The sequence below is a fragment of the Panicum virgatum genome, chromosome 1K (genome assembly GCF_016808335.1).
Source record: "Panicum virgatum strain AP13 chromosome 1K, P.virgatum_v5, whole genome shotgun sequence".
Taxonomy (NCBI): Eukaryota; Viridiplantae; Streptophyta; class Magnoliopsida; order Poales; family Poaceae; genus Panicum; species Panicum virgatum.
The window spans coordinates 52,839,384-52,857,368 of NC_053136.1; the positions used below are offsets into that span (position 1 = coordinate 52,839,384).

Genomic DNA, 17,985 nt, shown 5'->3' on the forward strand with positions numbered 1-17,985 from the left:
GGTGGGAGGAGACCACGTCGGGGAAGGCGACTGGGCGGAAGCGAAGCTGCGAGAGCGCCAAGGACTGGACCGGCTGCTGCCGCGCCCCCGCCCGCGCGGAGTAGTTTTGGTGCCGCCGCTGCACGGCGGGGAAACGAATCCTTGTGAAACCGCTGTGGAATTATGAGGGACCAACTGATACGCCCAAATTTAAGTTAAAAATTCGTACTGTATGTCCCATTGAAACGTTGTGTTTGTTTTTCAAAAAAGAAGAAGAAACAAACGTTGTGTTTGTGGGATTAAAGATTTTTCGCTCAGGACTGAAAACTCCGAATTTTAAACGCTGGACGCACGGGTGCGTTCTTGAGCAACACGACTGGATGGAGACTTGCCGGGTTGTCCTCTACAGTAGCGGCAGGTTTCTTTATCTCTGATGAATTTAGATGTCAGTAGCCAAATGCTAATGCGGATCCTGGCATACACCGACGTCTAACAACGAGAGCTGGCCAAACAAGATGAGGACACGAGGATGAACGGCCACGACCCAGAATTAGCAGGCAATGAATTTTGAAAAGAAAAGGATAAACTATCAAGAACTGAAATATGAAAACGATTAATCAAGCATTGAAATTTGAAAATGATTTGAAATGACCAACTTGAACAGCAAAGCTGTCTAGCTTGCGACCTTTGGCTCCCGATGCTCAGTCGGCTCACGCCACCGAGCAGCAAATTCGTGTAGTATCACATCTGCAATTGATAGCATGTTCTAGATATTCCCTCCTTCCATCAACGCAAAACTTTTTTTGGGGGGCAATGCAAAACTTTTTTTGGGGGGTAGAGGAATTCCTTCCGAGATCCAATATAGACTCTAGACGTTTGGGGTAGGCATCCATCAATTCATCCCTGAAGTTCGCATCAGATATTGCCTCCTTCCATCAATGTAAAACTTTTTTTTTTTGGGTTGAGAGTAATTCCTCCCAAGTTCCAATAGACTCTAGACGTTTAGTTTCTCTTGCATATTGCCAATTGCTACAAAATGAATATCATCTAAAACCACTTTGAATAGAAATCAATTTATACAACTTATAAACAATCACAAGATTTAACTAATTATCAGTCAAAAATACGCCTTCCATTGATTCACCGAGGAACGGAGGGAGTACTAACCTGAGACCAAGCCATAGAAGTTAAGACTACAAAAGCTTTTCTGCGTAGTTCATAACCACAGCAAAACATTCTTCTGAACAGAATCAAGCTCACGGACCGCACCAAAAACAGTCTTCCTCAACAAAACCGCAAACGCTTAAACAATTCACAGGTTCAGCTAGTGGATACAAAATTAGCAGGTAATCGATCACATATGCGGCAATGAAGAGGAATGCCTAGATAATGCTCCGCACAGTCTACCCAATCAGTCGACCAGATCTATGAGCGTCCTGGTCACTTCCTTGGTCAGATCGTGGCCTCGCTGATGCACCTTCAACTGATGCAGCCTCTGCCTCTTGATCTTCGTGTCCAGCGCGCGCGCCTTTTCATCGTCGATCATCAGGAACTCCCGCTTGAACATGCCCAGGTGCGCCTTCTGCAGCGCCTTCACCTCCTCAGCGAGGTACGGGTACAGCTCGCACATCTCGCTGACCTCCCTCAGTGCGCCGCCGTTCGCCGCCGCGGTGACGGGACCCCAGACGCTCTTGGAGAGGTCGAAGAGCCGGCGGTCGTGATCCTTGCTCGGTCGCTCTCCCTTCTTGGCAGCCATGCTGTACCGGCGCTTCAGGGCCTTGATCTTACCCTGTAGCAACGCGGGGCTGTAGCCACTGTTGTCGAGGCTGCCGGCGAGCACGGTGGCGAGAGCATCGGGCTGCGGCAGCGCGCCGTGCTCCAGGCGGTACGCGGCCAGGGCCTCCAGGATGCGGACCTCGTCGTCGGTCGACCAGGTGCGCTGGAAGGGCGCGCCCGGCTTCTTGTCATCGCCCGACGACGGCTTCGCACCCTTCCTCTCCGCCTCGTGGCTTGGTGCGTGCTTCTGTTGTGGCGCCTCGTCGTCCGTCTCCTCCTCTTCCTCGTCGCCGGAGCTCTCGGATTCCTCGCGATTCGGCGGCGGCGGAGAGGGGTTCTTGGTGGCGGGAGGAGGCGCCACGTGGTTGTCATTCTCCTCCTCCTCCTCTTCTTCTTCCTCGCCCTCCTCCTCTTCGTCCTCTTCGGAGTCCTCGGATTCCTGGCCCATCTGCGGCGGCGGCGGAGCCGGGATCTTGGGAGCGGCAGAAGGAGGGGGTGAGTAGGCGATCTGCTCCTCGTCCTCCTCTTCGGAACCCGAACCAGAGGCTGTCTCGTCGTCGGAGGCAGGCGGCGGAGGGGGCGGTAGAGCGGAGCGCTTGGGGGCCATCGCCGGCGGCTACGGTTAGAAGAGGTTTAGGATTGGCACGGGGCGGCGGCGCCGAGCTCGGGGGGTGTTTCCTGCGGCTAGGTTTTGCTGCCTTTGTTTATAGGGCCGGCTTGGGGTGTTCGTCCGTTGGATGTGGAAATGGAGTGCGCATCTGCCGTCCATTTTGTAGGCAAACGCGGGCACAATCTGCGACCAAGGGCCTGCGATTCCGCAAACTGTCGGACCCTGTCAGCCGTTGGATCGGGAGAAGCTCCGGATCTACCGTCCCCTTGCGCGGACACGGCGTCTGGAGTAGAGCAACTCTAACGTATTGATTTTCCCTTTCCTCTTTCTCATCTTATAGGGGAATCTTCTATCTCAATTTCAACATATATAAAAAAGTGCTTCAGCAAATTAATTTTCTCCTCTTTCTATATGGAAAGAGAGATGCGATGTCTCCCTTTTCTATTAGGGATTGGAGAGAAATTATTGGAGATTGAGAAAAAATAAAAAGAAAAATGAGATGGAAAATCAATCTGCTGGAGTATGTTTTTTCAACATCAATCTTGTATATTGAGAAAAAGTGAAAAAAATAAAGAGAAAAATTAATCTGTTGGAGTTGCTCGAGCTAACATTGAACTCGGCTGAGTTCACCATTTTCAAGAGAACATTGAACGCAGCAAAACCCAATGCCATTGCCAATCTCAAACAACACTCACAGCTCTAGCATTATTCTACTCTCTGCCGGAGCTGCTTCAGAAACAACAGGGGGAAACACAGATCGCTCTCGTTGCAGCATGGTTGCAGGATCGGGACGGCGGCCAAGTAAAACCGCTCGCTTGGGGGTCAATACTCGTGAGGTCACTGGGAGGCCGTCAGGTGCATCAGGCTGGACGCGTCGAACAGCTCCATGAACCGCTGGTCGGTGCTCCTCGCCTTCGCCGCCGCGAAGTGGAGGTACTCGTCGAAGACCGAGGACAGGCACCACTTCTGCAGCTTCCTCAGGCACCCGACGACGCAGCCGGTCCGGTGCTGAAAGAGAAGACGCATGCAGCATCGTAAGGAAGCTGCAGACAGATGCCGAAACGACTGGATGGGGCTGATCGAAGTTTAGTTACCTTGCCTCTCTTGCAGTGGATGAGGACCGGCTGGTTTCTTACGTCTGGAACGATTGAAACAGGAGATGACTTAAAGATTTCAGATGGTGAAAAATTGCAATTCAGTGGCGGAGAGCGGAAGTCTTTGCGTACCAAGAATAACTTTGAGCGCCTCCCGGATGGTTTCTTCAGGGATGTAGACGAGTGGTTCTTGGAGCAACATGGTTTCCGGCATTGTCAGACCACTCTGTGCACAATAGAGATCAGTAAGTTCCACATATCTGTGTGTGAGGGAAATATAAAACGCCGTTTAGTGGGGGAAAAGCAGCAGGAGGAAATAAAAACAAGTTAAATCAAGCAGCGACATTCAGAAATTTGCAAGGCTGAGATGTGGATACACCATGAATGCAAAATTCAGTTTCAAGGTTTCGTCATACCACTGAACAGTAATGCATTATCAGTAGGTTGGTCAACGTCTTGAATGACGGTTGACTTGATCGTTACCATCTAGAAAAGCTGTGCATAATTGAGTATGGTGCTGTGGCTCCCCTGGTTTCGTTTCATCAGATTAGATGACATGTGTTGTTCCATTGTCGAAAAGAAGCAACTTTTTGAGAGATAAGTTTTTCTTGGCACTCGGTGTCATAAGGTCAACCGTGTGACCACTGAATGATGCTTTTCCCATGGACGCCAAAGTCGGTCAATAAACAAGCATCGTTAATTTTGGACTGAAACAACTGTCAGTGAACACTTAATCTGACATAGCTGTCAAAGTTGACCATACCACTAGCAGGTCGTAGCTTCATGAACAAGAATCGAATGTGCAATGTGTGCATATTGAATTAGCATGTTAAGGTGGACTGGCTACCTACATATAGGAAGCAATGTAAAAAATATGGGCATCATAGGTAGAAAAGTGAGACCACGCAGACATGTTTTAGTGAAAAACCAGACAGCTAAGTAATGTGGGAGAGGGAAAAATGCACACAGAATGCATTGCAGAGCCACAAGTTCGTTAAACAAGAAAAAAGAACGCAGACACAGAGCCACAAGTGAGAATCCCTGGTTTATCTTCGTTCTTACTGGAATCCCCGTCATCACCAACAAAACCTACTGTATAGAAACAGCACTGGTCAAACAGCACTGGTCAAACACCACCCGACAGGTAAAAGTATCTTCTATTGCCCTGTTTAGTTTCCACCCCATAAACCCGTAAACACAAAAATACCGTCACATCGAATGTTTCGACACAAGCATGGAGTACTAAATGAAATTTATTTACAAAGCTTTTTGCATAGATGGGCTGTAAATCGCGAGACGAATCTAATGAGCCTACTTAATCCATGTTTTGCAACAGTAGTGCTACAGTAACCATCTGCTATTTATTAATTAATTATAGATTAATTAGCATCATTAGATTCATCTCGCGATTTACAACCCATCTGCGCAAAAAGTTTTGTAAATATATTTCATTTAATACTTCAAATTAGTAAGATTCCAACGCAAAATTTTTTTGTGTTTTATCTAAACAGACCCTATGTGTTCCAGCTTCCGACACCCTTTGCCCAATAGGAAGACTCCACTTTCCTTTTCAGCTCGTGTGCTTATTTTACTCTAACCGAGCACTTAAGCTTTATCGACTAAAAATTAAAATCACTATAAATCATGGCCACAAACTAACACACTGGAGCATCTCATAAACCTGAAACCAGCGATGCTGAAACTGCCATATGTTTCACTGACAAACAAAGTTCTAAAGCAGCATGCGGCCCACTTAAGGAATAACAAAACAGGAACCACACCCCCGGGATGAAGGATAATGAAAAGAAATAGCTTTACTGTTGCTTATGGCATTGGCAAAAGAAGCTTTTGTTTTTCCAGCCTGGGATATCAAGGCGGCAAAACCAAACAAACCTCTGGGTCGTTCTTGCAATCGAGTGCTACATACATGATGAACCACTTGCCCCTGATGTGATGTAGGCGTGCAGGGAAATGCATGTAGAACGTCTATGGTTTATCAGGCCTTATTTAGTTGCCTTTGAAATTCCAAAACTTTACAAGATTCTTCATCACATCGAATATTTCAACGCATGCGTGAAGTATTAAATGTAATTAAATAAAATAACTAATTATACAGTTTATCTATAATTTGCGAGACGAATCTTTTGAGTCTAATTAATCCATGACGGGATAATAATTACAAATACAAACGAAAGTGCTATAGTATTTTACACCTAAAAGTTTACGCATCTAAACAAGGCCTGAGACTGAAAGTGACAACTGCCCCGGTGTTTTTTTTGGGGCATTTGTGTTCCTACTCCTACTTTGAAGTGTGATTGTGATTTTGCCCTTATTTTTTTAACTTTGTGATTTTGCCCTTTACTATTCACAAATCAATGCGATTTTACCCTTAGTCAACGGTCAAAATAAGGGCAAATACACAAAGATTAAGGGTAAAATCGCAACAACTTGTGAAAAATAAAAGTCAAAATCACAAAGTTAAAAAAATAAAAGCAAAATCACAATTGCACTTCTGCTTAGCAGGTAAGAACACCAAAACGCGTACGCGACCAATGGACACGGGCTCACGGCACGGACACGCTGAAAAAAAAAGGCCAGTCCTATGGCAGTAGTGTTCTACTGACAGCAGCCTTTTTTCTGCCCACTGCAATGCTAGTGCGATACTGCTCCAGCTAATGTTGTGTTGGCTTCGTGCGGAGTTTAGTTACTGCAACATGCAGAGCGCACCGAAAACGGAAAAAGAACTGGATGCAAAGATCGTTTTGGCATCAGCAGACGAGGTGCACAAATCGAAGATTTCCACATGGTTGTTTTGTTGGTTGGTTGGTTGGTTGGTACCTTGCTCCCTTCGATGCCGAACTGGTGAAGCTCGATCCCGTTCTGCCGGAGGAACCGCGCGTTCTCCTCCGGGTACGGCTCCGGGCACAGGTACCTGATCACCACCCAAGCAAGTGAGCAACGCCGCTGCGGGTCAAGGTCGCCGGAGGCCAGAGCTGAGGCGGCGGCCAAGAGGCGCTTACACGATGGAGCGCAGGTTGAGGGAGAGCAAGAAGCGGAAGCTGGCGGCGTCCGGGAGGCCCGAGCGGAAGATGCCGTCGTCGACCATGGCGAAGTTGAGCGGCGGCACCAGGGCGCCGCCGGCGTCCGCCTCAGGGAGAGGGCTGGGGAGCCTCGTCGGGTGGTTCTTCCACGGCTCAATGCCGAGGACGCCCGCGGCCTTGTCCTTGTGCTCCGCGTCCTGGCTCCTCTGCCTCGCCGCCGGGACCTCCAGCTTCATGGCGCGCGCTGAGACGGCAGGAGGTTGCTGCCTGAATGTGTTTGTTCAGTAGCAGAGGGGGCGTGACCGTGTCTAAACGGGACATGGAGGGTTGGTTATTTATAGTGGCCGCGTCTGCCTGTGACACTGCGACGCTGCGTGCGCGCGTGTTGGATGATGATTGACGATGAGAAGAGGGGGGAAATCTTAAGATTGGGTGAAAGTGACGCGCGAATCCACTGTTTCTTGCGGTGTTGTAACGCTTGGTAACTTGTGGGTCATCGTGTGTTCATAATTGGTGGGTGGGTTCGGGAATCGCCAGACATGGCCTACCTCTGAATGCAGAAGTAATTCTTTCGAAGCGTTTTGTCAGCGAAGGACAGAGGGCGTTTAATTTGTGTTCGAAGTTCAGTAATATGGCCCGGCAAAGAACCACTCATAATAATGCTTTTTTTAAAAAAAGGTCACATAACAATGTATGCGAAAGAGATGTTGCATACGATGTTAGCTTTGTGATGTGAAATCAAAGAATCTGTGAACTGGAACCATGCGGCGAAGCTCAGTGCATCAGGTCTCACGTGCTCGTCTCGTTCTAGTCGTCTTGACCACCGCGGCAAGTTCGCTGAGGTCTCCGTGTTCTAGGCGTGCACGCTATGGCGCTTTTCTTCGTTCGCTGCAGGTCCAGCGTCCAACGGTCGCAGCCAGCTAGTACAGGCAGCGGTTGACGACACCAGCATTCAGCCCGTCTCCGAATCTAGAACCTTTTTTTTTCGAGAAACTCTAGAAACTTTTGACGCCTGAATCAAGTCGGATCAAAGTTTGCCTCAAGACTCCTTTTGCCTCGAGGGATTACTGAATCACCACCAGACAGACAGCAAAGCTGAGAACTGAAACCCAACGGCCGCGAGCGAAAATGCGAAATGCTGCAGGCTGACCGACATTTTATTTGGACGGCCTATCCCTCCACGTACGATATAAAAAATAATACGGGATAAGACATGTCTGGAAGATATCCGAAGAGTTTTTATTGAGAAAAGAAGTGTCATTTCGAGATCTCAATCAGGCAAACAGAAACCTGCATACCGAGTCACGCGCCATTGCACACGCTTTTCCCTGTTCCCCAGTGGCATTCGAGTATAGTGCCGAGCAGACAGGGCCCTCTCGTCTCATCGCCTGCAACTGCAAGCACGGCTGCACCATGCCACTGGACGGAGAATGGGACGCCTCTAGCCTCTTTGCCCGGATCCTATTTGCCCTCCCGGGTTGCTTTCCATGTGTGGTCATCGTTAAACAGTGCAACCTACCTAAAACTGTGGTTCTCGACTAGGGGTGCTTGTTTGATGAACAAGTTCTGTGTTTTACTAGTAGAGTCGTCGCCACCAATGCCGTAATCTGCAAGGTATCGAGTGGTTTTCGAGCATGCATTGCATGAACCAGGCCATGTTTGGTTCCAAACTTTTTCCAGAAGTCCCTATCACATCAAAAAGAATCTTACTATTTTATAGTATTAAATAAAATATGTTTATAAATGTTTTTTGACAGCTGAGTTTTTGACAGCTGAGTGCTTTTTCGCGAGACGAATCTAATGAGCCTAATTAATTCATAGTTTGCTACAATGATGCTACAGTAACCATTCGCTAAACGTAGATTAAGATACATCATTAGATTCGTCTCGCAGTTTAGCCCTAGAGTTCTGCAGTTAGTTTTATAATTAACATTTATTTAATACTTCTAAATACTAAAAAGTCCCTGAGACTTTTTTTAAGTCCCTGTTGCAAAACACCCCTAACTCCAAATCCTGCATGATGCGCGTGATCGTCACTTTCACACTTTCACTTTGACTCTTGATTCCTGAATGAGAGTCCTGTTCCTTACGAACTATAGACTCTGGAATCATGATAATTTAGTATTTTTATCTGCCTTGGCAGCCATGGATCTGCGGCTCCCAGGCCTCTCTGTTTGAAAGCTTGTGTGCCTGTGCCAACAGGACGCAGGCAAGGCAGTGCCAATCGAAGGAAAGCAGACCTGCTAACAGCACCATTACCCGGCGCTAATGGCTGCTTAATATAAAGTACTACAAGCAAGACAGTAAGACAGAAAGAGAAAAATGGAGAGGATGAATCCCTATCCATGCATTCTTATTGCTCCGTCGACCACCCTTTACCTAATTAGGCGGATGCTACCAGTTGCTGATGCCTGAGAAAGCATTTCACTGGCGTTGTTGAGCACGCGAAATGGGGGCGACGAGACTCTGCCCAATAATGGCAGCGGATGGGAGTATGGGACCGGAAACGTCGCAGCTCGGCTGTCGCAGTCGAAGGTGCTATTCGACTCCAGTTGCAGCGGCAGGACGGGGCAAATCGGGCGCGTTTTTGGGATCGAAAGAAACAAGTGGCTATTTCAAAAAAAAAACCAAAGTGGTCAACGGGCTACAGCATGGTCCATGTGGTGATGTCTCCAAGAGAAGAAGAAGAAGAACAAGAAGAAGAGATCATTGCTACAACTACAGCTAGCAGCCTCGCGTGATGATCTGATAAAGCGTGCAAGGAGCTGTCGGTCTGAATTACAGGGGATCAGAGCATAAACTCCTATCCTATCATCTCACGGCCGCTGCCCAATTTGAAATTTCTGAAGCTCCTCTACCAGCCAACTTTTGATCTGAAGAAGCAGGAAATCACAAGAGAGATGGCTGTGCTGTGTGTTGTATTGTATTTGTAACCTCGCAAAGAAAAAGTACATCACTGCCAGTGACCGTATCTTAAGTTATCCACCTCCGCTCCGGAAAGAACCTTATCCTACGTCCTCCAATGATATGACCACCGCTTTGCGCTTTGCGAGATCCACGGTGCACGCACGAAACCAACCTCCTCGCCAACATTTTTCTTCTTTGCTTCTCGCCTATTCGTTCTTACCAAACCAACTTTCATTTGGGTGGCGAGCTTCGCCACACATGCATGTGTGGCTGCTTTCGTAATGGCCTTTTGAGCTATCAGCGCAACGAATTAAAGATGTCCATAATTCGTGGGCGTTTTTTGCTTCTGAGGGGACCTCCTGTGCAAGTGACAGGGACCTGAAGACTGAAGACGGGTCGGACCGTCGGAGGCAGCAGTGCAAGGGCCTGCACTGAAGCACTTTCCACAGCGGAATCGGATCATCGTCGATAATGGACGCAGGGACGCGTGCGTGACTGTGACCGAGTGATCGGACGTCCAGACCTGAAGAATCTCGAGCACGCGAGCGCAGGGCACGGCTTGTTTGGTTAGGATATTGTTTTTTACCACTAATTAGAGGTATTAAATAAAATCTAATTATAAAATAATCTCCACAATTATAGTACTGTAGCATATGTTGTAGTTAATAAGATCTTTAACTGTATGATTAGAGAATAATTAGGGGTGGTTACTGTAACATCACTGTAGCTAATCATGGTGAAACTTGGCACATTAGATTCGTCTCGAAAAATTACGCTCATCCGTGAAAATATTTCGTAAATAAATTTCGTTTTGTACCTCATGCATATATTTATGTTTTTGTGAAAAAAAATTTCAGGGTGCTCTGTCCCGCAGGGACGAGCGACTGGGCCCTGCCCCGGCGGCGCAGCGAGATGGAACAAGAGCCTACTAGGGATTTGGATTTTCGACTCTGTGATCTGTGCACAAAAAATCTAGCCTCCCCTCAAAAAAAAATCTAGCCCGTTATCGGCGCCGCCCACATGAAACAAAGGCAAAGAGCTCCACGGGCCTTGCTAGTGCAACACCACCACGGCGCAGCCCAACGGTAGGGTTTCTTCAACTGCAGCCCACGCAGCACGGCACACGACAGCCGATGAGGCTGTCAGCCCCGACACAAGGGGCCGCGCAGCTGCCCACGGCCCATCATAAAAAGATCTTGCGGGAAGCGCCCCCACCCCTCGCCGACCCAATAAGCGCCGCCGCCCTCCGTCCAACCACCAGGGCAGGGGGCGTGCGCGATGCCCGCGCGGCGCTGTCCCGTTGCGCGCTGCACCGATCTCGGGAGCTCGGTGACTGCCGCCCGTCCAGTTCCATCCGTCGCTGTCCAGCGGGGGGGGGGGGGGGGGGGGGGGTTCGTCAACATTTTTTCCGGCGGTGACGCGACCCGACGGGCACCGCGTCCCGCGCCGTTCGCTTCGGCGTCCCGTCCGGCCGTCCATCGTCGTCGACGACGATGACTCCCGTCCTGCTCCTGCTGCACCGCGGCTGGGGACACGGTGGAAACAGCGCGACGGCCGGCGATCCTCCCCCAGGACCAGGATAGGACGGCCGGCCGGCGCGTCACGTTCCAATGCAGCAAAGTTATCGATCTGTCCGGCCAGTATCGTTTCGGCCGGGGGCCAATCATCGTCCAGTCCATCCGCGGTTCTGGAGCCGGTGGAGTCCGGCGCGGCGGTGCTCGCTGCGGCACCAATAATTCAGCCCATCCCTGGCCAGGAGTGGGGACCCGACCCAGGGGCGCCGGGCGCACATTCACCCGGCCAGGCATCCAGCTCCTGCGAGTGAGTGGTACCTACACTGGCTGGTGGCTACAGGTGCTGCTGCTGTGTGGAATGGTAGATCGATGCGCCGATGTGCTGTGAGTAGGGTTTAAAAAACCGGTGGTACTGTTCAAAACCGGAACAGTAACACAAAAAAATTACTTTTGTATTTTTAGATTTAGAAGCCTAAAATATAAAAAACCGGATCCGGTTTTTCATCTCGGACCGGACCGGAAACGGGAAAAAATCCCGAAAACCGGCGGTTACCGGACGGGAAGTGAAACCTGCCTGTGACTGGTGAGGCAGCGAGGGCACTATGGTGGCGGTGCTTGTGCTTAGCTGTACCGCTAGCTACTACTTCCGCTCGTCACACCGTACCGGAGCATTGGCGGCATCTCTAACCAATCAGGCAACCATTGCAGCTGGCGAACTGTAGCAGACCTCAGGGAATGGAATGCTTCTGTAAGTTCTTCACCTAACTACTACTAGCATAATCATGGATAGTGAGCGGATGAAGAAAGTACAAAGCTAAGTCCGTGTGCTTCCATTCCTCCAGGCCAACCCTATCCTTTCATGTGAAATAAACAAACTATACACAATGGTTGCCTCTCTAGTTCTGCACGTTCCTGAGCAAGGAATTTGTCGACGAGTTCACCTCGAAAAAACTGGAACAAAGCATGATTGCATTGCATGATAAAGCATGGCAGGACGCACGAGTGTTTCTTTCTTTCTTTCTTTCAACATAGGCCTAGCGAAGCACAAGTCATCTCTATACCCACAGACATCGATCACACAATTTCGTGACAGGAAGACTCGACAGCTAGCCACACGGTTGGGCTGTATGCTCCGTCGTACGCTGATAATTCCGGCCTCGCCCCCTCGGCCGGTGCCCCATCATGTATGCATAGTTATGTCGCGAGCCATGCCATGCCCTTGGCAACGTACTACATACATGTGCAGATTCCCCTAGAAAAAACATACATGTGCAGAGATGACGGCAGCGCGATTGGTCGGAGCCGATCAGATTGGGGTTTGGTTAATGGTTGGTTCTTGCTAGCAGGTTGAGCCGCAGTGATGGAGCAGCGACCTTGTTTTCAGAGCCCTCGTGCGGACCGGACCTACGGCATGTAAAAACACGCATGGGCTGCAGAGTCTAGAGTTCAAATTTTGTATTTAAGGTCCTGTGTAGTTCCCACCTCGTAAAGGCAAAAACACAAAATTTTATAAAAGAATCTTGCTAATTTGAAGTACTAAATAAAGTCTTTTTATAAAACTTTTTTGCATGGATGGGCTGTAAATCACGAGACGAATCTAATGAACCTACTGAATCCATGATTTGTAACAGTGATGCTACAGTAACCATCCACCAATTATTGATTAATCATGGATTAATTAGCATCATTAGATTCGTCTCGCGATTTGCAACCCATCTGTGCAAAAAGTTTTGTAAATAGGCTTCATTTAGTACTTCAAATTGGTAAGATTCTGTCGATTTTTTTTTTTTGCATTTACAGGCATCAAGAACTAAACACGGCCTAAATATAAGGCATTCTAAGTTGGGAGTCGATCCAATCATCGTAATTGTGCATCGTTTTTTGATCTTTCCCAACAGAAACACGTGCATGCAGACATATAGGGGGAGGTGCATGTGAGCGAGGGAGGTGTATGAGAAAGGAGATGCTACTTTAATTGATATATATTTAATTATTCAAATAGAATTTCAATGCTTAATAATTGGAGGTATAAGAATTTTTTCTACACAATCATAATCTGTCCGAAAAATTTCACAACGCCTTATATTTAGGAATGGAGGGAGTATTTCATCTTTTCTTTCCCTCCTTTTTTGAATGACAGAACGACACTAAGCTACTGCTAGTATGAGAGTTGTTAGTAGTCTTCTCCAGCTTTCCAGGAGGATAACTCACCAGATTAAAGTTGATCCCACTTCATACCTAGCCACTAAGATGTACTAGCACATAGGCTGGTTATGACTTATGATAAGATTGGCTACCTTGTCACGCGTCTCATTGTCTAGGTGTTCTCTGCTAACCTGCTGTTGCCACGAGTTCATATTCTGATTATTTGAGGTCAGCAAGTTCGTCAGCTTTGGAAAGTTGCCCACTCGCAGGCAGGGAATGCTTGAAACTTTCTTCCTCGTGCCTAGCTATACAGTGGTAATAAAGCCGTATTAAAGTGTGTACTATGTTCCCTGTCGCCGTCAAACAAACAACACATCCTGTTTTGCAATAGTGCAGACGTAAAGAACTCCACAGGCTAGTGAATTCGATTCCCGAAATCTACCTGTCCGCGTCGACTTCTCGCTTTTCTTTCTCGCTCATCTGGAATTCCCGGTGGAAATTTGCAGGAGCACATATGCAAACGCAACCGAACACCAATTATACGTGCAAGCTAGTAGCGTCTCCAAGGTGGCAAGAGCAGCAGCGCGCACAGCAAACAAACAAAAAAAAAAGTGACGAAGCTGTCCAACATCTTCACCGAAAAAAGAGAGCACAGTGTCTATCTCTATCCAAAGGGAATCCCAGCATAACCCCCAGCCTACCACTCTGCAAAATCTTGCTTCAATTTTGTAAAGCAGTTGGGGCGCTCGATCTGCCCCGGAAAGAGGCTGCAAAATTCCTGCTTGCCCGGTTAAGGTTGCGCGATCTTGGAAGAACCTTAGTAGGATTGGATTGGATTGGATTAGATTCCCATATCTGCTGCTGTTGCTGGTTTGCTGCTGCTGCTGCAAATTGTTCTTCGAAAAGGCGGCCACCGCAAAGCCTGCTTGCCGGGGGATTGGAATTCTGAATAAACTCATCACGTGCTCATGCTGTAGCCTACAACAGAAGGCAGCAGGTACCATACACAGGATCCCTCACATTCTTCCGGGGGCCAGCCAATCTGAGGCCTGTTCCCACCAAATAAACCCCATAAACACAAAAAAAAAATATCACATCGAATGTTTCGACATATGTATGGAGTACTAAATGCAGTCTATTTACAAAACTTTTTGTATAGATGGGCTGTAAATCGCGAGACGAATCTAATGAGCCTACTTAATTCATGATTTGCAACAGTAATGCTACAGTAACAATCCGCTAATTATAGATTAATCATGAATTAATTAGCATCATTAGATTCGTCTCGCGATTTACAACTCATCTGTGCAAAAAGTTTTGTAAATAGACTTCATTTAATACTTCAAATTAGCAAGATTTCATCATAAATTTAGTACAACATCTAACACACAGCCTGACTGTAAAGAGCACTCACGGCCTCGCTACGCGCGATCGATCGCCGCACTTTCGTATTCTCGCACGAGAGATTCTTTCTGGCTTCTGAGCTCGAGTTGAGCACAGCTCGACCGAGGTATGGAGAGGTGTCAGGTCCGTGCCCGCCGCACGACTGTACGGCCGAAGCCGAATGGCTGCACGTCAGAGTAGCCGTCTAGGCCCTAGTGAAAAACACAGCATAGTCATGGACGCACTACTGTCATGAGCCGTTTATAGGTGAAAAACACAGCATTGTCGTGGACGCAGTTTAAGTTTTTTTCTTATGAGATGAAGGCGTCCACTCGCAGTTTGCAGGTGCAGACTACAGAACAATGCCGACGATCCACCATACGCACTTACGCAGGCCGAAGCTCACGGCGGAGCAGTGCCAGGCTGCCAGTGCCACCCATTGCCGACGGCACAGCAGACTTTTCTACTGCCCGAGTCCCGTGATACGGGCCCATTTGGTTCACGCTACGGAGAATCTACGGGCCCATTTGGTTTACGCTACGGAGAGTCTTCTATGTATGAAATAGCAAATGAAGTTGATTTGTAAATTTTTTTCAATGATGAGTGTAATTTTTCGCGATGAATCTAATAACGGTAATTAATAAATAATTAATTATAGTGATGTTACAGTAACTATTTTCTAATCGCGCGGTCAAAAGTCTCATTAGATTCTTCAGAGTTTCTAGCGCGGGGTTCTGAAGTTAATTTTGTCAACTGACTTTGTTTGACACTGTAATTAACGGTCAAAGTGTTACTATTCACTAACACAGTGCAATCCAAACGGGTCACGAACAGTGCACAGGCTGCAGGCCGTGCGCCAATGCGGATAGAATGCCATCGTGGCATCGTCGCGCGCCCGTCGCACTGCCGCAGCGGCGTGCTCCCTGCGAAAGCAGCAGCGTACTCGCGTCGTCGTCGCACTCGGTTCATCCGTCGCCGAGCCGTATGAACCGTCCGCCGAGCTGCTGTCGCCAGTCGCCACGGCCGGTCGGTTAATCGATCATCTCCACCGATCTTATCTGGACGTACGCGATCGCTGTCGGGGAACGGCGACGGCACTTGGTCTTCCCGAACCCTCTCGTCCGTCTCTTCCGGCGCGACACAGTGAGGGAGCGGCGCCCGACGGGTCGCCGACCAGGGGGGTGGGCGTGCCAGCGTGTCGTCGTCGGCCGCGCGATCCTTTTCCGCGGCGATCTCGCACGCCGCGGGTTCAAAGGGACGGATCTCTCGGAGTCGCCACTAGATCGTCCTTTTTTTGTTTTCTCGCAATAGAATGTTTTTTTCTCGCCACAAAAGAATATATCTGGCAATAAAACAAAAAGTTTACATGAGTACTTAGACTCCAAATTTCTAATCAAGAGACACAAAAGATAAGAAAGAAGAACTTAAAAACACACACGAAAGATTAAGCTTTGAATTGTTTCCGGTCCTTCCTTTAACTTTGCTTTGATCCTCATACTAACAAAAATCTCACATCAACCATCTTCTTAGAAACTTTTGATGTAAGAAACGTCGATGGTCCGCCACTGTCCGCCATCCTGTGAAGTAAAAATCGCACCGAGTCGATCTCTTCTATGCAATACTAGTTTATCAATCCGTGTTCCCGTACAGACTAGTTAGAGATATCTAATAATTATCTATCCACACTTTTTTAACTAATTAAATATTCTAATCTAGTACTGTAAAGATACATATCATTATATAATTATAATAAATATGATAGATTTAGTTACTAACATTTTTTTCACTATGCATCACACATCCATATGTGTTTGATATGTATTCAATTGAACACTTTGTTTGAGCTATGTGAACAGCATGAAAATTGGTATTCTTATCTCTTCTCTTATGCTTGAATATATGGTGACACGCACATTATAGTTAGTATTTTATATAAATAATAACATAAATGATATATTAATAACAATAAAAATAGTAATTTAGAATTTTATATTGATGCGCGTTAAGATTTATTATAATAATATAATTTTGATTCAGATTTTGGGTTTATTTTAACTTGTTATTATGTTATCATTGGATAATATGTATAAAAAATTAAGAGGTTATTTGATATTATTTTATAATGACATAAGTGTGTAATTTACATGAAGATTAGGGGTTACTTTATATTATTTTTTATAATGACATGAGTGGGTAATTTAGATACATGTTTAGAGGGTTACTTTAGTCTATTTTTATAATGGCAAAGTTGGGTAATTTATTAGAAAAAGTAATAGATGCAATGACTATTATGATTAGAGTTGCTGAATTGATGGCCGGATGTTTCTGAGTTTTATGAGAATTTATAGGATTTCTCTATTTTTTAGACTGTCCACCTAGGATTCCTATGTGGCTTCACCTGAAGGCTTCAAAAGGAGCCTCCAATTAGTAATAGTAAGATTTTTTAGACTATTCATCTAGGATCCTAGATGGTTTCACCTGGAGTCTTGAAAAGAAGCATCCAATTAGTAATAGTAAGATATCAGGCACCGCCATTGCTCCAAGCTGACCAAAGGGCAATAAGAACTCCAAGACGACACCTCAAGAGGAGAGTAACATCAAATACCCTGTTCGCTGTGTTGATGCTGGCTGCTGCTGCTGGAGTGGTGTGAGAGAAAAACACTGCTGGCTGGCTGGTGGTTGGAGACTGCTGCTGGAGTGGTGTGAGAGGAAAATACTGTTGGTTGGTGCTGGAGCAGAACAGTAGAACAGGGTGAAAATGTTACCGCTGCCCGAACCAACTTGTCGGTTCTGATTTTCACCTGGATCTACTCATGTACCCTTGTAGGTTGAGGTCCTCGTGGTAATGCATTCAGCAAGAAAAACGATACCATAGCACCGTCATCACCAGCAACCAAGCACGACTTTCGTCCAAGAATCTGCACGACGAGAAGCAATACATGGCAAGTGGCGATCTCAGACAGCTCCATCCACATGCCCATAGGCATCCAGCAGATCCCAGACGTAATGCCTTCACCAATCACCTGGAGCGCGATGAATTGGAGGCGATGAATTGTGATTTACGAACTCCATATCTGCCACCTGGAGCGCTCGAGATCTGCAGACGTAATGCCTTCACCAATCACCACCGCGGCTTGGCCAGAAACAGATGTGGTTGATCTGAGGCGTTCCACTGGATGGTCCTGCGCGGCTCGGCGCCATGCGCAGCAACCGTCGTCTCTCCATCGTCCCTGTCCTCCAGCGAGCAAGTGTCCCAATTATTCGAGGCCGCTGCGTTGGCTGCCTTGACTTCCCCTGTTCCCCGGCGCGCCCGTGATCTGAGAATCTTGACCCCGCCCACTCGGCATATGTACGGCAGCAACATGAAATTCACCCGTGATCTAAATCTTGACCTTGGCTTCTTCTTTTTTTTTCCCTTTAACTGAAGTTGGGGTTGGAGCACGCGTCAGGAATCACGTCACGTCTGCGTTCCAAGTAGTAGATTCGAGACATCCAATAAAATATTTCTGTCTGAACGATTAGAATAAGGGGTAAAA

General features: G+C 47.3%; 1 protein-coding gene across 1 annotated transcript; it reads right to left on the minus strand.

The window, feature by feature from the left end:
* Positions 1-1,089: 1,089 nt before the first annotated feature.
* On the minus strand, positions 1,090-6,799 carry LOC120643361. Its single transcript, XM_039919718.1, has 7 exons — positions 6,480-6,799; positions 6,298-6,391; positions 3,592-3,685; positions 3,460-3,503; positions 3,227-3,373; positions 2,217-2,272; positions 1,090-1,973 (listed from the first exon to the last, which is right to left on the minus strand). Exons 1-7 carry the CDS (start codon positions 6,734-6,736, stop codon positions 1,391-1,393), a joined length of 1,275 nt encoding a protein of 424 aa, XP_039775652.1. The 5' UTR covers positions 6,737-6,799; the 3' UTR covers positions 1,090-1,390.
* Between the last annotated feature and the right edge of the window lie 11,186 nt (positions 6,800-17,985).

Excerpts from the sequence above, each read along its gene's own strand:
- LOC120643361 (XM_039919718.1), bottom strand. The coding sequence starts at position 6,736 with ATGAAGCTGGAGGTCCCGGCGGCGAGGCAGAGGAGCCAGGACGCGGAG. Across the intron at positions 6,392-6,479 it reads CTCAACCTGCGCTCCATCGT|GTACCTGTGCCCGGAGCCGT; the intron begins GTAAGCGCCTCT and ends GGTGGTGATCAG. Across the intron at positions 1,974-2,216 it reads GCTCCCAAGATCCCGGCTCC|GAAGGGTGCGAAGCCGTCGT; the intron begins GCCGCCGCCGCA and ends CGAGGCGGAGAG.